The 19,993-nt window shown below is 46.5% G+C and overlaps 1 protein-coding gene across 8 annotated transcripts in view; it reads left to right on the plus strand.

Moving 5' to 3' along the window:
* COL16A1 (collagen type XVI alpha 1 chain) overlaps window positions 1-19,993 on the plus strand; it is a 706,769-nt gene that overhangs the window by 642,811 nt on the left and 43,965 nt on the right. For all 8 annotated transcript variants that reach the window (XM_069622515.1, XM_069622517.1, XM_069622520.1 and 5 more), the window contains 4 exons: window positions 6,655-6,744; window positions 7,162-7,197; window positions 7,589-7,633; window positions 11,831-12,019. In XM_069622515.1, the coding sequence (XP_069478616.1) occupies window positions 6,655-6,744; window positions 7,162-7,197; window positions 7,589-7,633; window positions 11,831-12,019 (360 nt within the window). The remainder of the gene's footprint in view (window positions 1-6,654; window positions 6,745-7,161; window positions 7,198-7,588; window positions 7,634-11,830; window positions 12,020-19,993) is intronic.

Genomic DNA, 19,993 nt, shown 5'->3' on the forward strand with positions numbered 1-19,993 from the left:
GGTGTTGTATTTAAGAATTTGTAATTTCTGAATGATGGATTTATTAGAACCTATGTAAAGGGCATTACAATAATCGAGCCGGGATAGAATCAAGGCTCTGGCTAATATAATACAATTGTTATCTGATAGAAAGTGTTTTCCTGCTCTGATAAGCTTGCAAGCGTAAGCAGTGGCGGATGCCGAGGTCTTCACCTGTTTGTCGAATGAAAGGGTGGAGTCCAAGTAGAAGCCCAGTGCCTTCGCTTCTTTGGACACCTTGATGATGTTACCATCAATCTCAAATGAGCAGTAGTCTTGTCCTAGTTTGTGTAGGTTGGAATTAGTTCCCAGGATGATGAGTTCTGTTTTATCATCATTCAGGCATAGTCCATGGGTAGCCATCCATGCCTGGATGATGATATACACCCTATTCACCAAGGCCAAATCCTTATTATAATCCCCAGAAAGAGGGAGGAGAATCTGGGTATCATCTGCGTAATTAGTGTAGGTGATACCAAGATGGTCCAGATCATCAAAAAGGGGCTTGGTAAATATGTTGTATAGAGTAGGGGAGACGCAGGAGCCCTGCTGGACTCCGCATAGGATGGGGATAGGGTCGGCTGCTGCTGACGGGGAGAGCACCCTCATCGTCCTGTCGCTGAGGAAAGACTCAATCCATGTTCTGGCCTCGATCGAGAAATGTGCGGCTGAATCTAGATGGCTGCATAGGACCTTGTGGTCCACGAGGTCGAATGCAGCTGAGAGATCCAACAGCAGGAGCAGTGCCATTTTGCCTTTATCACGTAGGTCATCTATTTGTGCCTTTAGGTCAATGAGAGCAGTCTCAGTGCCATGTTGGGGCTGGAATCCTGATTGTCGTGCTCGTAGAAGCTTATGTTGTTCCAGGAATTTGTTTATCTGGGTATAAGCTATCTTACCCAAGATTTTGAGGAGGAAAGGTACGGTCGTAATTGGACGGTAGTTTGTAGGAATGAGAGGGTCTAAAGTTGGCTTTTTAAGCAAAGGTAATACCCAAGATTTTTTTTCAAATTGGTTGGACGATGCCTGATGCGAAGGAGGCGTTGACCAGTTTTGAGATAAAAGGGGAGAGATCTCTAACAGCGTCTTTTATGAGCTGGGCAGGACAGGCGTCACCCTGGCAGTTGGAAGGTTTAAGAGTGAGGATAACTTTCTCCAACTCAAGAACAGAAGTTTTGGAGAATGTGAAACGTGGAGCTGGGTCCTGATCCTTAGGAGGTGAGGCTGTGTTTTGCGTTGATGGTCTGGGGTGGTTGGCTAAGTAAAGCTTTTTTCTTTGATATTTTTTTTTGGAGCATGGTTATTTTGTTGGAGAGTGCTTGTTGGATGTCAGAGCACCAGGTTTTGTCTTTGGTGCATGTGTCCAAGATGGGAGGGTGGGGGACTCTAGTTCTTTGAGGATGGTGAACAGTTCCCTCATATTTGAATTGGCATTTGAGATACGCTTGTTGTAAGAGTTTTGTTTAGCCAGTTAGATTTCTTTTTTATAACGGGAGGAGACCTCCATGAGTTTGTTTTTGTGGTCTTTCGAAGGGGTTATTCTCCATGCTGTTTCACGGCTTCTTTTGAGAAGTCGTAGATCTTTTAGTTCTGGAGAAAACCATTTATTAAGATGAGTTTTAGGTTTACTTGATCTAAGTTTTAAAGGGGCAATGCTGTCAAGGGTGGTAAGCATAATTTTGTTATACTCATTAACAAGTGTCTCAGGGTCCATTTGATCCGCTAGTTAGTTAAGTGTAGGTAGGATTGCGGGGATCACTTTCTCCTTGGTGATGTTCTTTTTATTTCTAGTGAGACATGGTATGGCCATGATGGGAGCTGGTGAGGATGGTCTAGAGGTGGATAGGTCGAAGGACACAAAGAAATGGTCAGTCCAAGGTTGTTGGATGATGGATTTGATGTTAGCGATGCAATTGTACTCTGCTAACCAGTCAAGGGTTCTCCCTTTGATATGAGTGGGTTCGAGCATTTTTTGAATTAGGCCCAAATCAGACAGAGTATTGGCGATGATGATTGCATTTTTGTCGAGGGGGTCGTTGAAGCCCAGGTTGAAGTCCCCTAGGAAAAGCAATTGTGAAGACAATTTTAGGTTGTTGGAGAGTAGATTATAGATATCCTCTTCGAATGTCCCAATGGGTCCGGGAGGTCTGTAGATAAGGTGGATGGATAGAGTTTGGGAATTAGCTAGAGGAAGTTTGATGGAAAGCGCTTCGCAGGATTCACACACTGTGGTTGGTGTGGTTCTCATGCCTAGGCAAATTTTAGCGATGATGGCAATGCCACCACCACGCAAATTTGTTCTGTCTTGTCTCAGAATGGTGTAACCAGCTGGGATAGCTAGGGAGAGCAAGGGTCCTGCAGCGTCATGCAGCCAGAATTCTGTGATAGCTAGAAAGTCCAGTTTCTCGGCTGAGATTAGGTCGTGAATATCCGTGGCGTGTGCTGTCAGGGATCTGGCATTAATCAAACCGCCTATAAGGGGCGGGGGCGTTGTGGTAGGTTGGGTCGGTTCCGTTTTAAAGGGAATCGATATCAGCTTGCAGGTTTTGGTTTGTGGAATGCTTATATTATGGTAGACAATCTTATATTAGTAGGTGGTAGGGTTCTGGGCAATGGTTCATGCAGTTGACCAGAACATGATGTGTTTCGCATGTCATGGTGTGATATGTGTAAACTGGGGGGATACCAGGTTGATAAAGTTTGCACCTTGGACTACTTTTGTGGTAGGACTGAGTTACTGCTGGTAGAACTAAAGAAATACCATAACACAGTTTTGCACAAAGAATAACAACCAAGGGCCAACTTTAGATGTTTAAGTGGTCATGTCAAAGAACACAGTGATTCAAAACAAATACATGATACAACATAAATACACAATGACTACTACAAGTTAGAAACAAAAGCAATGCTAAGCAGAGTAGAAGAACACAGGTGGATTACACAAGCAATGAAAAGCACAGTCTATCAAAGTAGCCTTTACTCATTCCACGCGTGGCACTGTAGGAAGCGTTATACTAAAAAGATGTACTCAAGAAAAAAGCCACCATCTCTTCTGTTCGCAGGACACCTAAGGGAGGTCGAGCGACGTGCATGTTTTGGCAAAATCATAGGAACCGTTATGCCAACCCCGCCCCCCCCCCCCCCCGTCCCTCAATTCATCAGGACAAAAAAAATGAACTCATTAGGTGACCATGAACAGTGAATAATTAAATAATGTTATTACTATCAGGAGTGTTTAATGATGGGCCTGCCTTAAAGTTTGACGCGTGATTACTTGCCAGAAGGGGTGTTTATGGATGAGTGTCGCTAGCGAGGTAATTTCTGAAAGTACATAATTATGAATAAAGGATGATAAACTAGATTCCAATAAATGCTCAGATTGGGGGCAACATGTGAACTGGCATATATCAGTGGAATAAAGCAATTACGCCAGAGTAAGGCGTACCTAGATATTTATGCAGAGCTGTCCTTGTACATGAGGTGGTTCACGTGGGCCAGGGAATGGTAGGTGCAGTCTTTTGCTTGAGCTCCTGCAATTACAGAAGTACGCAGAGAAGGCTGAGTACTGTACGATTCCTGCTGCCAAAAATGGAACACCGTTTTCTAAAGATCAGGCAGTTTGCGCCCTGATGCCTGCAGGCTTCCGGTGCACTATAAGTGCAAATAACAATAACAGTAATGGAAGGTGGAGATTCGCCATAATCTTCCCATTTCACATTGGGCCCAGTCATTCTAGAGGAGAGGGTAAATTAATAAAATCCTGTTACTGCCCACTTTCATCAAAGTGAATATATTCAGCAGGAAAGCACTACATAGTAACTGTTCCAGCCCTTCGTTGTGCATCGCTGAGCGAGGACAACTATGCGCTGCCCCATTTGGAAAATGTCTCATTAATGTCTAGCGGGCGGCCATCTTTGAATGGGTTGCATAGTATAACTGTAACATGCTAATGTATCTATTACGGTCTGATTATCAAGACAGTGTCATCAACAATAAAATGCACAGAGGGCCTAAATTAGGATGCAGACTCTTTAAGAGCGGACAACATCATAATTAAATTCACATGGTTGGCACATGGTTTATTATGATTCAAAAGGGCCAATCATATTTGAACAACAATGCTTGAAGTTACCAGATCTCGCGATAAACCAGGCGTAGCCATTCAAACTGATCATTAAGACCCACAAAGTGGTCTGCATGGTGAAAATCCATTGCCTTCCTTTGCTCATCACTGGGTGTTCCAAATTCTGGTACAATTCAGTATCGCATATTTTGTCCACTTCCCGCCCCAGCATGTATCCCTACTATCTGTCTTGTCATTATAAGGCTGGAGCGGGGGTTCTGCCAGCAGGTGGCATTTTACGCAGGAACCTTTTCCTATACTTCTAATGGAGTCTTACCCAACTACCTTGGTCCGCAGGGGAACTGTAGTCCATAAATAACAACCTCGGCCCATAACATTAGTAAAGCTGGATACCGCCAGAGAGAGAGAACATATGGAGATGTTGCACTTTTTGTGAATTCACGCACTCAGCATGTGCCACACATGTGATGGCCTGATACCGGAGGAAGCCGGCCTCTACACAGCCCTCCCGTCCCTTGAAATTAGTTTAAGTACAACCCCATGTGATATGGGGGGGTGAAAGGGCAAGGTTTAAGCGAAGCACACCCAGAAGCACCACAGCCGGTGTTCACTGGAGCGGAGTAGACACTGCAAGGCCCATCGGGTCTGGAAGCAGGGGATTTTGCCTCACATGGAAACCACGTTGAGCCCAGCAGTGTCTTCTTTTACCAGCATCAGCTGTCAGGGAAACCCAAGAGACCCACCTACCGCAGTCAGACTGGTGTCCAGTACTGCTGGCAGAAGACCCACTGTCTTACAAACCTCAAAACCAGCCCTCACCATCAGTACTGGGGTGCTGCATGCTGGCCTCCAGGCTTTATCCGGAGTTTTGCATTTTATGTTTGTACACAGATACTCGAAATCCATTTCGTGTTTAGTTGAGGTTTAAGAGCTTAGCTTTGCCATTAGACATGGTGGAGTTGCCCTTTTCTGTGTCCCCTAGTTCTTCCTAAAGCTTTGTACTTACCCCTCGTGCTCTAGTAATGTTCCAGACCATGAGTCTCCAGCCAAACCTAGCTGCTATGTTACTAGAGGTTGTTGTGAAGCCCACATCCTCCAAACCTCAGACCCGTAGCGCCGGGGCAGAGGTCTACAACCTTCGGGGCTGCAGGTGGGCTTGACTACAACTCCCATGATCTCTCGCCATGCGCTTTGCAGGTAGTGATGATGGAAGCTGTAGTCCAACACATGCAGGCAGACATAGGCGCAAGACCCCCGTGCTAGGGGCATTACACGCACTCCTCCCCAGAATGCTGGATGCTGATCGACCACCCACTGGGCGTTTGATAACAGTACAAGAGGCCAGGAATACTTCCCCCGCGCCCACTGGATAATGTCCTTACTGCCTTTTAATGAGGTGTCATTTCGCCTGAAATCTTTAGTCTCAGAATCCAAGCAAAATCTCCGGGTACATTTAAAATCTGATGGCAATTTTGGGGCCGCATTACATTTTGACTATGTGCTAAAGATGGACAAATCTTAAAGGTGCTCCATATTCATAAACACATGTAACCCTATGTTTGGATCAACGTGGCGATTTAGTGGATAATCCGGAAGGTGGTTGGGGGGGGGGGGGGGGGTGATGGGGGGGTCTTCTTTAATGAACAGCTTCAAGGACGCGGAGTAACGAGGTCAAGTGAAAAATGTTGGAGGGAGCACGAGCCCTGTGCTAGTAAATCTGTCTGGGATTTTACCAAAATGGAATAGATCATCTGCTCTGTATATAGAATAATTTGCTGAAACGTAAATGCATTGACACTGTAGTGAACGCATGTGTCATATTCTGCTTGCATTGCTTGTGGGGGGCTATGATCTGAGAACGAGTCCCCTGCAGTTCGTTGCATCTTTCACTCTTTACAATAAGCAGAAAGTCTTGTCTTACGATTTGCTTTCCAGAGTTCCAGTGTTGCCTTCGGCAGTGAGAGAAACACACTATGTAAATCCCCCAAAGAGTTTGTCCGGTTTTCGCATTCCAAACTAGAATTGAAATCCAAACTATTAACCAATGCTGCCACCTGGCGGCATATTTGCCTCTCTGCAAAACCAATAGATCCATTTCATGCGTTGACTCTTGGAGATTTTGTGACACATTTGACCGTACTGTGATCCCACGATTCCCACCAGGGGTCTGGGAGGAGTCTGACAGATGTCTGACGTCCTGCGCTCGCGGTGGTGGTTATTTCTCCCTCGTTGGCCCGCACACATACTTTCGCAAAGTATTCCATTCTCCACGTGTACACTTAACGTTTCCATTTCCCGATGCCTCTACCCTCCAGCCTTTACCCCCTCCCACCACCGCTGAGGGCACGCTTCAATGTGTTGGGCGCCCACTGTTAAAGGCTCCCGTGCCACGTGCAGGTCGCACTGTGGTTGACGGGGCCCACTCCGCATCCCCTCTTCAGTTCTGACCCCTCGTCGTGTGCCCACCAGTCTGATGCGTCCATGTCCCCAGTGCGGCTGCTGTCCTAACCCTGTACTCACCGCCTACCTCAGACCCTCTGTTTCTATTCCAGGCGACGACTGGTGAAAAGGGACCGCCAGGAGAACGAGGCCTCCCCGGGCTGCCTGGAGGACTCGGAGGGCCCGGACACCCAGGACCACCTGTAAGCACCTGGAACAGTGGGTAGAGGGAAGGCGAGGATGGATGCTCATATGACGTGTACTACATTGTTCTAGCAATTGTAGAACACCAGGGCCCATGGCTGAGTTGTGGCTGTGCCAGCGTGATGTGTGTTTGAGGGGCACTTGTGTGCGAGTGAGTGACTGTGGTCGAGGTGCGCGGTGGCTGTGTGGGCAGGGTTTGTGTTTGCTCTAATGTTTGTATGTGCAAGATGCAAATGTACAGGTGTGCTAGGTGCGTGTGCTTTATCTGTGAAAGTAGCGTGAGTCATAGGCATGGCTGTATGTGGATGGTCGGTACCTCCATAGCGGGAGGGGGGCGGAGGGGGAGACAGCGTGCACACAGGCCACTCTTCCTTTGTGACCTTGGTCCTCACGTCCTTGCTCTGCTTTCTTCGCAGGGAGAGATGGGGTCAGACGGAGCTGTGGGAAAGGAGGTTTGTGTTTGTGGGTAAACTGTGCCCTGTACCTGCACCGCTGCTGCGTGCCTCACGCATGAGCCATGAAGGGTGCCCTCTGTGACATGGATCCTCATGGACACGTCGTCTTTTCTTTCATACGCGTTTCCTCCCCTCTGCTTCTTTATCCATCTCTGCGCGCCCTTTTTTCCTCCTATCTCCAGGCTTACCCCTCCCTTTTATCTTTATTCGCCCCCTATTCCCATCTCCTGGTCCTCTGTGTTCTTCTTCCTTCAGTCTCTGCTTTGTCTGTCTCTGAGCTTTGTCCCTTCTTTTCTCGTCCCTTTCACTCCCTCCCTGGCCATCAGTCTGAGGAGCTCCACGATACTTAATGACATGGCTGCTTTGCTCTTTCCTTGCTTCTCTCTAGGGTCCTGCAGGAAAACCAGGAATTCCGGGTGCCCCCGGGAGCAAGGTGAGTGACAGGCACAGAGGAGGGCATCTCAGCCTCTCACCCACTCATGGGCACCCCCACACCCCAAGGCGAAGACTCTACAAGAGGGTCTTGAAATCCAAGGTCAGAGGAGGATAAGAACTAGGTTCTGCCATCCCACTCGTTTATGGGGCGAGAACCACCTGCATATTACTAATATTATAGTATTTATTGAGCGTGGACCTAGCGTCGAGAAGCAACGGAGCGCTTTACAGAGGTGTGCAACAGCACAGATACATAACGGACAGCTTTACATAGGTGTACAACAGCACAGTTGCATAAGGGAGCACTTTTCAGAGGTAGCAACAGAACAGATGCATAATGGAGCACTTGACAGAATGCTGTACAGAGGCATACAACCATACAGATGCGTAACAGAGCGCTTTTCAGAGGTAGCAACAGAACAGATGCATAACAGAGTGCTTTACAGAGGTATACACGAGTACAGATGCATAATGGAGCACTTGACAGAGCGCTGTACAGAGGTATACAATAGTACAGATACATAACGGAGCGCTTTACAGAGGTATACAACAGTACAGATGCATAATGGAGCACTTGACAGAACACTGTACAGAGGTAGCAACAGAACAGATGCATAACAGAGCGCTTTACAGAGGTATACAACAGTACAGATGCATAATGGAGCACTTGACGGAGCGCTCTACAGAGGTATACAACAGTACAGATGCATAACGGAGTGCTTTACAGAGGTGTACAACAGCACAGTTGCATTTACAGAGGTATACAACCATACAGATGCGTAACAGAGCGCGTTTCAGAGGTAGCAACAGAACAGATGCATAACAGAGCGCATTACAGAGGTGTACAACAGCACAGTTGCATAACAGAGCGCTTTACAGATGTATACAACCATACAGATGCATAACGGAGCGCTTTTCAGAAGTAGCAACCGAACAGACGCACAACAGAGTTCTTTACAGAGGTATACAACAGTACAGATGCATAAAAGAGCACTTTACAAAGGTATACAACAGTACAGATAAAGTGTACAGAGTTATACAACAGTACAGATGCATAATGAAGTGCTTTACAGAGGTATACAACAGTACAGATGCATAACGGAGCACTTTACAGAGGTATACAACAGTACAGATGCATAATGGAGCACTTTACAGAGGTATACAACAGTACAGATGGATAACGGAGCGCTTTACAGAGGTATACAACCGTACAGATGAATAACAGAGTGCTTTTCAGAAGTAGCAACAGAACAGATGCATAACGTGGCGCTTTACAGAGGTATACAATCATACAGATGCATAACAGAGCGCTTTACAGAGGTATATAACCGTACAGATGCATAACAGAGCACTTAGCAGAGCACTTTACAGAGGTATACAACAGTACAGATGCATAACGGAGCGCTTTACAGAGGTATACAACAGTACAGATGCGCTTTACAGAGGTATACAACAGTACAGATGTATAACGGAGCACTTTACAGAGGTGCACAACAGCACAGATGCGCTTTACAGAGGTATACAACCATACAGATGCATAACGGAGCGCTTTACAGAGGTATACAACAGTACAGATGCGCTTTACAGAGGTATACAAACGTACAGATGCATAATGGAGCACTTTACAGAGGTATACAACAGTACAGTTGCATAACGGAGCGCTTTGCAGAGGTATACAACAGTACAGATGCATAACGGAGAACTTAACAGAGAACTTTACAGAGGTATACAACAATACAGATGCATAATGGAGTGTTTTACAGGGGTATATAACTGTACAGATGCATAACAGAGTGCTTTACAGAGGTGTACAACAGCACAGTTGCATAATGGAATGCTTTACAGAGGTATACAACCATACAGATGGATAACGGAGCGCTTTACAGAGGTATACAACCGTACAGATGAATAACGGAACGCTTTTCAGAAGTAGCAATAGAACAGATGCATAACGTGGTGCTTTACAGAGGTATACAATCATACAGATGCATAACAGAGCGCTTTACAGAGGTATACAACCGTACAGATGCATAACAGAGCACTTAGCAGTGCACTTTACAGAGGTATACAACAGTACATATGCATAACGAGGCGCTTAACAGAGGTATACAACCGTACAGATGCATAACGGAGCACTTTACAGAGGTATACAACAGTACAGATGCATAACGGAGTGCTTTTCAGAGGTAATAACAGAACAGATATACAGTGGGGGTGGGATACAGAGGGGCCCAGATTCCTGTGCAGTCTAGTTATGCTTGTGATATCTTGTGTTCAAAGCTACAGCCATCCTACTGACTGCATCCGAGCGTGTGCTTGGTAAAATGTGCATGGGGCCTAGATATCCTGGGGAGGAGGCTAGGAAGCCTGGGCCCTCATCAGAGGCCCTTTCACGTGCAGCTGTTTCCTGTCCACTTGCAGGACTCCGGTAGAGCACACAGACCCAAACAAGTTATTCAGACCCACGATGAAAAGGAAATGACTGAACTAAAATGGAGTTAAAATGACCAACACTTAGTGACAATAGGACTTGTTCAAAGATGAGGGTGATTGAAGGGGGCGTTTAGAGTTCAGATCCCTTGAGGGAAGAATGCAAACACACAGCATAACTTTTTTCTGTGTATTTTCAGGAGCAGGGACCTGCCGGCATTGCCTTTCCGCTTTAGCAGCTTGCCAGGCAAAGTAATGCGAGGCCCCTGAATGTGCTGCCTCTAATCGAAAAACTTAGACTGTGCAGCACCACAAAGCAAGGACCTATTTTTACATCTGCAGTCTCCTCCACAATTGGACTGGATGCACTGTTTTTAGGGCCAATGTTCTGCAGATGCCACCACAGGCAAATGACTAAAATTGCTTTACTGTAGAACCAAGCCTGACCCCCCTCCTGATGGAGGACCCAGCTCAAGTTGGTTCAAGAAGTACAAAAACATGAAATCGCCTCAATAAATGCACACAAAATGTAACAGGGTTAGTGGCCAATACTAAAGGAAACCAGAACCTCAATGAAATCCTAAGGGCCTAAGTGGCTGTCATATCCCCACGCCCAGCCAGATGCTGAGCGTTCCTTCTATTTCAGAACGCAAGCCTTTAAATGTAGCACAACGAGTTACACTAGAGCTCCAAGCAACACTGAGCTGTCTCCAGACTTATGGACCCCGGCCTGTGCTTGCCTAGTCCTTATAGACATGGTGTGGTCAGCAATTTCCGCATGTCAGGCAGCCTTTAATTTTCATTGTGAACACTGCTTATCATGCATGGTAAGCAGTGTTGACAATTAAAATTAAACGCTTCCTCGGATGCAAGCATGTCGAGCAGTGCTTCAGTTTAATTGTACATGCTGTCTGCCATACAATCATGGCAGGCAGCATGTACGATAGATCCCTATGGAGTACGCCTGCTTTATGCTGGTACATAAAGCTGGCGGACCCCATAGGGATCTTTAGCATTTGCACCAGCATGAAATCCATGCCAGTACAAATGCTGGAGCATTAGTGTCGCAGACAGCAAGGAAGTTGACGGAAAGGCAAGATGCGTTCCGCCCCTCATCTCCTCCATATACATGATTGAAAATGTGGCGTGCAGTGAATGGCAGGTGCTAAAGCCTTACTCAAGGCTGTTACGCCTTCCATTAACATTACGCCCCAATCCAACATGAGCTCCTAAGGCTAGACTTTGCGGAATGTTACAGCTTATATGTAAAATAGATACCATGTGCCCCTCTTTGCCTCCTGACATACCAAAAATCATGAATACCTACATGATTTATAATCCCTGATTTGAACCCCCCTCTTCTTCACTGATGCTGCTACACTAATACAGACCACTTTTTTCTCTGCCTTTTTGGTAAAACGTTCAGTTTTGGTTGCCGTAGAAAGGTCTGTTCCAATTTACATCTTTGCCATGCAAACTCCCCCACCTCCAAACCTTGGTACACCATCTTGCCCTGGTAGTTGGGCACAGGAAGGCAACGCCAGCTTTTGACATTAAAGAGGAAGAGGGCAAATGTCCTCCCGTGGGTAAAATAAGAAAATTATTCCAAGGAGGCAATAAATACTTTGCATTCTCCTGCCAGTTCTATTTGCGGAACCCCCACCAGAACCCTAGAGCCTCTGGTTATATGATATGGGTAGTCCAGTGGGTTGCAGCACTTTTTCCAATACCGGTTGTTGTTTTAACTAAGTATGCTTTTTTTCAGGGTGATCCGGGAACTCCAGGGGACAAGGGAGAGCCGGGTGAAAGAGGTCGCAGCGGCACCCCGGGAGGATCTGGGAAGAGTGGATCCATGGGGCCCGCAGGACCACCAGGCCCTTCCGGAGAAAGAGGACCATCTGGTTCCCAAGGGCCACCAGGGAATCCGGGTATGCCGGGAGTCCCTGGGTCAATGGTAAGGAAAGCATTACTGATGGGTTGAAAAACATTGCTAGAGACGTTCTCAAGCGTAAATGCATGTGCAGTAAATAGATAACTCTTGTTCCACAGCATACTGCAGACCTCACACATTTTGAAATATCGCACCAGAACTGTAGGGTGAGTTCCTTAGTTCACATGCTCGACCTTCGAGAAATTCACTTGCCACACGGTGAGGGACGACGACATACTTAGCAGTGTTTTCTGTAAAATGGTCCATGTCACTATTAACACACTTGATACAAGGTTTGTTTGCAGTAAATGTCGAAGAAAAGTTTCAAACATCCCCATACTCACTAGCAAAGTCGAGTACAATACAAATAGTACTCTCCCTCCATCAAATCCCCTCACCAACACAAGTGTGCTAGTAGATCTTGCGAGGCCTGAACTGTGTTCCATCTTTGATTCTTTATAATCTGCCCACTTGCCCTCAGGATCCAAGGATCATTCCTTGTGCCTAGGTTAGAGGAAGTTTGTAGGAGATTAAGACAATGGGTGCCACAATGCCATAATTAGCCAATGGTATATTAATTCTGGTTGGCATAGCTCCATGTCAGTGTGACACCTAATGACATATGTCATGCTCGCCAAAGCCGAGAAAGCATGAAAAGAGATTGGAATCTCCCAGCTTAACAGCCAGGAATTTTTCAAGGAAAATGACTCTGCAGAGGTGTGCTCTAGGACCTTGAAGCATCTCACCTGCTCAATGGAACTGCCAATAATGATCTCAGACCCAAATAACCAGACAGACTCACAGACTATATGGCAAAGTAAAACTTTATTATTAGCTCAAATGAAGTAGGGCAATCTGGCGCACAATGAAATGTAGTCCACGCACTTGCACTTAAATTTCGATTTTCAAAAAGCTTTATACCTGAACATGCGTCATCTATGACGTCATCCTACATAGCAAACCATAAAACCTATTGAAGGGAGGGATTGGTTAAGGGAACATATATACCTATATATCATATACGTTTTAGTTATATCACTGGATGCCCCTTATCTAATAGGCAAGCCTAGACCCACCTCTTAATACGTCTAATATTGTTTATAGCAGCGTAACAACAACGGGTTGGTGCAACATTGTATGGCATGCCGCTACATAATGTCTCATGATTGGTTGGCATTCTTTCTGAACTTTTGACATTCGGCTCACGAGCAGCACGTGAACAGAATGAAACACAGGTGCGGAGAACAACGTCAGACCAGTGCCCTCATTTGTCAATGAGCCTACCATCTCTCATCAGTTAGGCCATGAGCCAAAGCTTCTCCTTTGTAATTGACCTTGCTGACTGTTGTCTTCTCTGGGACCTTTAAGGGAGTCAGGGTACATCTCTCTCTTCGTCTGAGGATTAATGAATATACCTTGTTTTCGAGTCTTGCATCACGTGCGAGTAGACCTCGAATTTGTCCATTTCGATCAGTTATTTACTGCTATTTGATTTAATTATATTGGGTGCTGTTACTCCTCTTGGCTTCTGGAGACTTGGTTGTTCCGTCATACATGTGCTTTTCTTGACCCTTGAGTGTCCAATACTTGGCACTTGCAGTTGTTTTCACTTCTGCTTAATCTAAGAGAAATGTGCCCTTCGTTCATAGCTTATCCTGGTTTGTACTTTCCAATTCTTGTCAATCTTAGTCTTAGCAAAACAGATATTCTTTGTTCCTCGCATTGAGCTGTTTTCTGCAGCGTTTCTGATCCACGTCCCTGGTATGTCTCTGAGGTAGTTTTGACACGATTCGAAGTCCATCTTCTCATCATGGCCGCTTTATGCAAGTTGTAGTTTCTACTGTAATAAGCTTCTATGTAACTCATCTACCTTGTGTTTGTGCGTATATACATTCACTACTCGTCTGGTTACGTATCTTCTTTGTATATATGGTTTCTTCGTCTCTGCATACATGTTTCTCTTGTTATGTCAGTTACATTATCATTCCTTAAATATTTGCATATCGTTTCGGTATGTCTTAGTATCTTTATGATGTCACTTTACTCTGACCTGACGTCCTTTACAGCTCTTCTATGTCCAATGTTGTGTGCCGACATCCTTCCACCACATCAGTGGGAGGGTACATTTGATACAGTTGTCTGAGTGCATAACGTCTCTCATATCTTCAATGCGGTATTGGAATGATACCTGGTGTCATGCACAGAGTCTTCCTGCTTTGCTTCCAAAATGATGGAGGTGAGGGGGAGGGCACTAGAGACAACATCATCTGCTCCTCCACAGAGGAAAGAATCCATCCACCTTAGCAAAGGTTGTTCACCGTTTTTCTCACGCCCGTGGAGGCAAATTATCTCAGATGTGAATATAACTGAGTTCCTTTAGCACACAGTGCAAGGAACCCATTTGATCTTACATCTGTGTTATCTGGTTGTTGAGAAGTTGATCTTAGATAAAGGTCTTATAGTGCTGCATAGGGAAAGAATTTCTCTCTGAGGTTACGTCAGTGGTATGCGTCATTGGAAAGTGTTAACAAAAGTGCTGCTTTAACACATTTAAAATAGGCTCGATACCCAAGTGCAGGCTAGTTTTGGACCCTCCACAAGAATATTAGGGAAATCTAGCTAGATGTGGAATCTGTTTGGACCCTACACAACCTTCAATTCAAACAAACCAGTGAGCTAGCAATCCTCTTTTAGTGTTATTGTGTGTTTATCTCGCTTTGTTTTTGTTACAAAGTTGATGGTCGTGCAGAGTATGGGCTATCCCTCTGTCCCCAAGTATCAAACTGACAACCACGGTAACACCTGTCAGAATGACAATTAGAGCCAAAGGTGATAGTCCGTGGAGTCAGGACGCGGAAACAACCGGAAGAACCCCTGGAGCGCTGCAAAGGAAAGAATATGGTTAGATTATGGTACAATGTGCAATTATCAATGGGTAATCTCTGAATCACTATAGTACCTGTGAGTGTGGGGTTTGATGACTCGTGGTGTGTATAGTGCGTCCTGGTAGACTATCACCTGGGGAATGGACCGAGGTCCCAAGGGAGCACGTGATCTGGATGATTTAGAGTTCGAGGTCAAAACAAGAGTTCCAATACTTGAGAAGGGCTAAACAAGGCAGTCCGTAAAGCAGAACAAGGTTGGCAGCAGTTGATCCAAGAAAATAATCCAAAGTTCCAAAACAGGCAAGGGTTAGGCAAAGAGCAGTCCGAAGTACAAGGCCGTGGTCGAAGGAAGAAATCTTGAACGAATGCAGAAGCGTCACGTGATCCAAGGAAGCAGCTGTGAAGCAACGCTTTCTGTAATTGGGCTCCTTTTATACGGAATGAGGAACACGTGACCACGTTCACGTGACGAAAAGTACCAAAGCGTTGCCGTGCTGAAATCACGTGATCTTTGCCGTGCTGTGTCGAACCATTCGCCGTCGTGGATGTGATCGTTTATGATGCAGAAGCCTCCATCTTACTTGCCACAAACGTGAAGGACGATACACTCCCGTGGTGTTGAGTATGCCATGTGCCCTACTATGTGTGACTTGCCGGGGCGATGAGGTACCCCTGAGTGTGGATCTGGAGGAGCGGGTCTTCTGTGTGAGAGGCGGTGTGAGAGGCGGTGTGACAGAATCCCCCCTCAAAGGCCCACGACCTCGTGGGCTAGCCGGGTTATCCTTATGGAACTGCGACACCAAAAGCGGCGCCTGAACGTCATGGGAAGAAACCCAAGAACGGTCCTCCGGACCATAACCCAGCCAGTCAACCAGATACTGCAGGCAACCCCTATGGTAACGGGACCCAAGGATGGCACTGACCTCAAAAACGTCCTGAGAAGACACAGAGACAGGGGCAGGAGGAACAAGGACACGAGTGGAAGCATGATAGGGCTTGAGGAGGGAGACATGGAAGACTGGATGGATCCTCCAGGAACGTGGAACGGACAAGCGCATGGCCACTGGATTCAGGATTTTCTGGATCCGATAAGGACCCACAAAGCGGGGCAGCAATTTGCGACAACCAGGGATGCGTAAGTGTCTGGTCGACAACCACACCCGATCACCCACCCGATACACCGGTGCCTCAACCCGTTTCCGGTCCGCCTTGCCCTTCATTGCGGACTGTGCTTCGCGGAGATGGACCAAGGTTTGCGCATGCACCCCAGCTAGATCACGTACACAGGCATTGGCAGCGGGAGTGGCGGATGTGAAATCAGGGAGCGGTAGGACTCGTGGGTGTTGCCCATACATTGAATAGAAGGGAGAAAACCCAGTAGCTGAATGGCGAGAATTGTTATATGCGAACTCAGCAAGATGGAGCAGCTTATACCAAGAGTCCTGAAACTGAAGGGACAAACAACGCAGGTATTGCTCTAAGGCTTGATTAACCCTTTCAGTTTGCCCATCGCTCTCAGGATGGTAAGCCGAAGAGAAACGAGCATCAATACCCAGGAGTTTGGTAAGAGCCCGCCAGAAGTAAGATGTGAACTGAGATCCCCGATCCGATACTATGACTTGTGGTAGCCCAAAAAGACAAAATACTGCCTTGAAAAACAAGCGTGCCAGTGTTGGAGCCGATGGTATGCCTGCACACGGAATGAAACGGGCCATTTTAGTATAGGAATCGACAATAACCCATATAGTGTCATACCCTTGCTTACGGGGTAAATCAGTGATTAGGTCCATCGAGATGGTGTGCCATGGCCTGGGAGGTATAGGTAATGGTAGAAGTAACCCTAATGGACGTCCTCTGCGTGTTTTGCACTGTGCACAAATCGAACATGTGTTTACATGATTTTCTACATCTCTTCTCATGGCTGGCCACCAGCACCAGCGTTGTAGTAATTCAAGGGTGCGTTGCTGCCCGGGATGGCCATTTATGGCTGCATCATGAGACCAAGCAAGCGCTTGATTTCTTACATCGCAAGTAGGAAGAAATAACTTGCCCTGGACAAACGGCAGCCCGTCCTGAAGTGTAATGTCCCATTCAGCGAGTGCATGAGGATGTTGAGCAACCCATTGTCTGATAGTAGTGAGCATGGTTGGTGGAGGTGTACACATACAAATAACATGGCCCTTTCCTAATAATGTATCTGGATATGAGGCTAGTGATTCCCCACCGGGAGATCGAGACAATGCGTCAGCCTTGCCGTGGTTGGGACCTGGTCGGTGTTTGACCACAAAGTCAAAAGCAGCGAAAAACAAATGCCAACGTACTTGCCGGCTATTGACACATTTTAAAGAAGCTAGATCTTGTAGGTTTTTATGATCGGTATAGACCACTGTCTGATGCTTGGCCCCCAGAAGATGATGACGCCAGGTCTGAAGGGCGTCTTTAATGGCCAGTAGTTCTTTCTCGGTTACCGTGTAATGGGTTTCGGCAGCCGAGAATTTCCGAGAATGATAGGCCACTGGGTGTAGAACACCCGTGGCAGGGCATGGCTGGGACAACACAGCGCCTAAAGCAAATGATGAGGCATCTGCCTCCAGGACATAGGGTAAGTCAGAATCGGGGTGTTGCAAAACTGGAGCAGAAGCAAACCTGGATTTAAGAGCCTCGAACGCCTTTTGGTGCGTAGGGGTCCAATTGTAAGGAACCTGCGGACTGGTCAAAGCAGTCAAAGGAGAAACAATGGAGGAAAAGCCTGCGATGAATCGCCGATAAAAATTGGCGAACCCAAGGAATGACTGAAGTTGTTTAATGTTCACTGGGACTGGCCATTGCAGGACCGCACGAACTTTGGACTGGTTCATGGATAAACCCCCGGGAGAGATGAAGAACCCCAAGAATTCCACTTCCTTTGAATGGAAAATGCATTTTTCTGGTTTGGCGAACAGAGCGTGCGCTTTCAAACGAGAAAGAACCTCTTTGACATGGCAGATATGTTCCTCCAACGAGGATGAGTAAATCAAAATATCGTCCAAATATACCACCACGAACGTATCCAAAATGTCAGAGAATACGTCGTTGATAAAACGTTGGAAAGTTGCTGGAGCATTACAGAGCCCGAAGGGCATTACAGTATACTCAAATAATCCCTGCTTGGAACAAAAAGCCGTCTTCCACTCATCCCCAGGCCTCATACGGATTAGATTGTAAGCCCCTCTTAAATCCAACTTGGTGAAAACAGAAGCCTTTGTTAACCGGTCCAATAATGTGGAGATGAGTGGTAGAGGGTATCTGTTCTTGATAGTAACGGCATTCAATTTCCTGTAATCTATACATGGCCGTAGATCACCTTCCTTTTTGGGCACAAAGAATATCGGGCTGGCAGCCGGGGAACTCGAGGGACGAATGTGACCCAATTCTAAAGCCTGCCGGATGTATTCCTTGAGGGCCTTTTCTTCAGGTTGTGACAACGAGTAGATTTTACCCCTGGGTATAGGGGCGTCTGGAATCAGATCAATCGGACAGTCGTACGGTCTGTGTGGGGGTAAACCCTCCGCCGTACCCTTATCAAAAACCATATGGAATTCGTGGTATTCTGCAGGAACATGAGTCAATGTGGCCCCCACGGTATGTGAATGCACAATGTCAGTTGTACTGTCATCTATTTGAGTAGAGGCCATGGCACCCAGAATTGCGGCAGGAGAGGAAAGAGAGTCGTTTTCTACAAGACAAAACTGCTGACACACTGCTGACTCGAACGTGACTAGTCCTGTCCCCCAATTGATCAAGGGATTATGTTGCCTTAACCAAGGTATTCCCACTATCATGCCAAATTGTGGTGTAGTGATAAGATCAAAAGACATTACTTCTCTATGGTTGTTCTGAATCAATACTTCTAAGGGAGCGGTCTGAAATTGGATGGGACCAGAAGACAAGGATGTGCCATCAACCGCATGTACTGGTTCCGGATGTTCTTTTCTGACCAGAGGTAAATTGAGACGATTAGCTAAATCTATATCAATGTAACATCCAGTGGCCCCAGAATCAATGACAATATGAACCATATGCGTAATCTCCCTAGTGGGTTTCAGAAGGGCATGAACTACTATCGGTCTGACAGGGCCAAAGGCGGGTTCAGAAGGATTTGAAGACAGACTCGCCGGTGCCCTCTGAATCAGGGGCGAGTCTTCAGAAAACCCGGTGTTTTGTTCTTAGGACGTCGAGGGCATTCCCTTACATAATGTCCATTTAACCCACAATAAAAACAGGCATTATCCGCCCTCCGACGTTCTCGTTCGTTTGGTGTTATTGGGCTTCGAATACCGCCTATTTGCATGGGTTCAGGGGGGGCAGAAGAGGCCTGACCAGACAGACTGGTAAACGCGGTTTCTGACCTTCTTTCGGATCTTCTTGCGTCGATCTGTAAAGCAAGATCCACCAGTTCTGAGAACACCGAAGGAAGGGCAGGAACCACAGAAAGCGCATCCTTCATGGAGTCGCATAAGCCACGATAGAATACAATCGCCTTTTTCTCTTCTGGCCAAGAAGTCTCCGCGGCTAGTTGGTTAAATCGCGCTATGTATTCAATCAGTGATAATTTACCCTGTTTTAAGTCTAATAGTTCCAGATCCCTTGATTGAGCCTTATAGCGTGTATCAAAAACTTTGGCCATTTCGGTTGTGAGGAGCTCGAAATCATACAAGGCAGGATGATTGTTTTCCAACATAGGATTTGCCCAGGTGGCCGCTACCCCAGATAGATGAGACAACAGAAATGCAGCCTTTGTGACTGAGTCAGGGAAAGCCAGGGGTCTGCACAAGAAATGAAGTTTGCATTGATTAATGAAAGTACGATATTTTCGAGGATCCCCCTGGAAACGTTCTGGAGCAGCAAGGGGCACAGGTGCCGGGAGTAACACAGGGGTGGGTGTTGGTGTTGGGACCGAGGATGATTGATCTGAAGGAACAGTATCCCCGAATTCGGTATCTGGTGGCAATGGGTATCGTGTACTTTGTAAGGCGTCAAGCCGGTTATGTATAGCGGACGTGGCGGCGGCCATGTCAGTCCTGAGGGACGTCATTGCCTGAATCAGAGCGGTCACGGGGTCCCCGGTGGAGGG

This window comes from Ambystoma mexicanum, chromosome 11 (assembly GCF_040938575.1).
Source record: "Ambystoma mexicanum isolate Mex_15411 chromosome 11, UKY_AmexF1_1, whole genome shotgun sequence".
Classification (NCBI taxonomy): Eukaryota; Metazoa; Chordata; class Amphibia; order Caudata; family Ambystomatidae; genus Ambystoma; species Ambystoma mexicanum.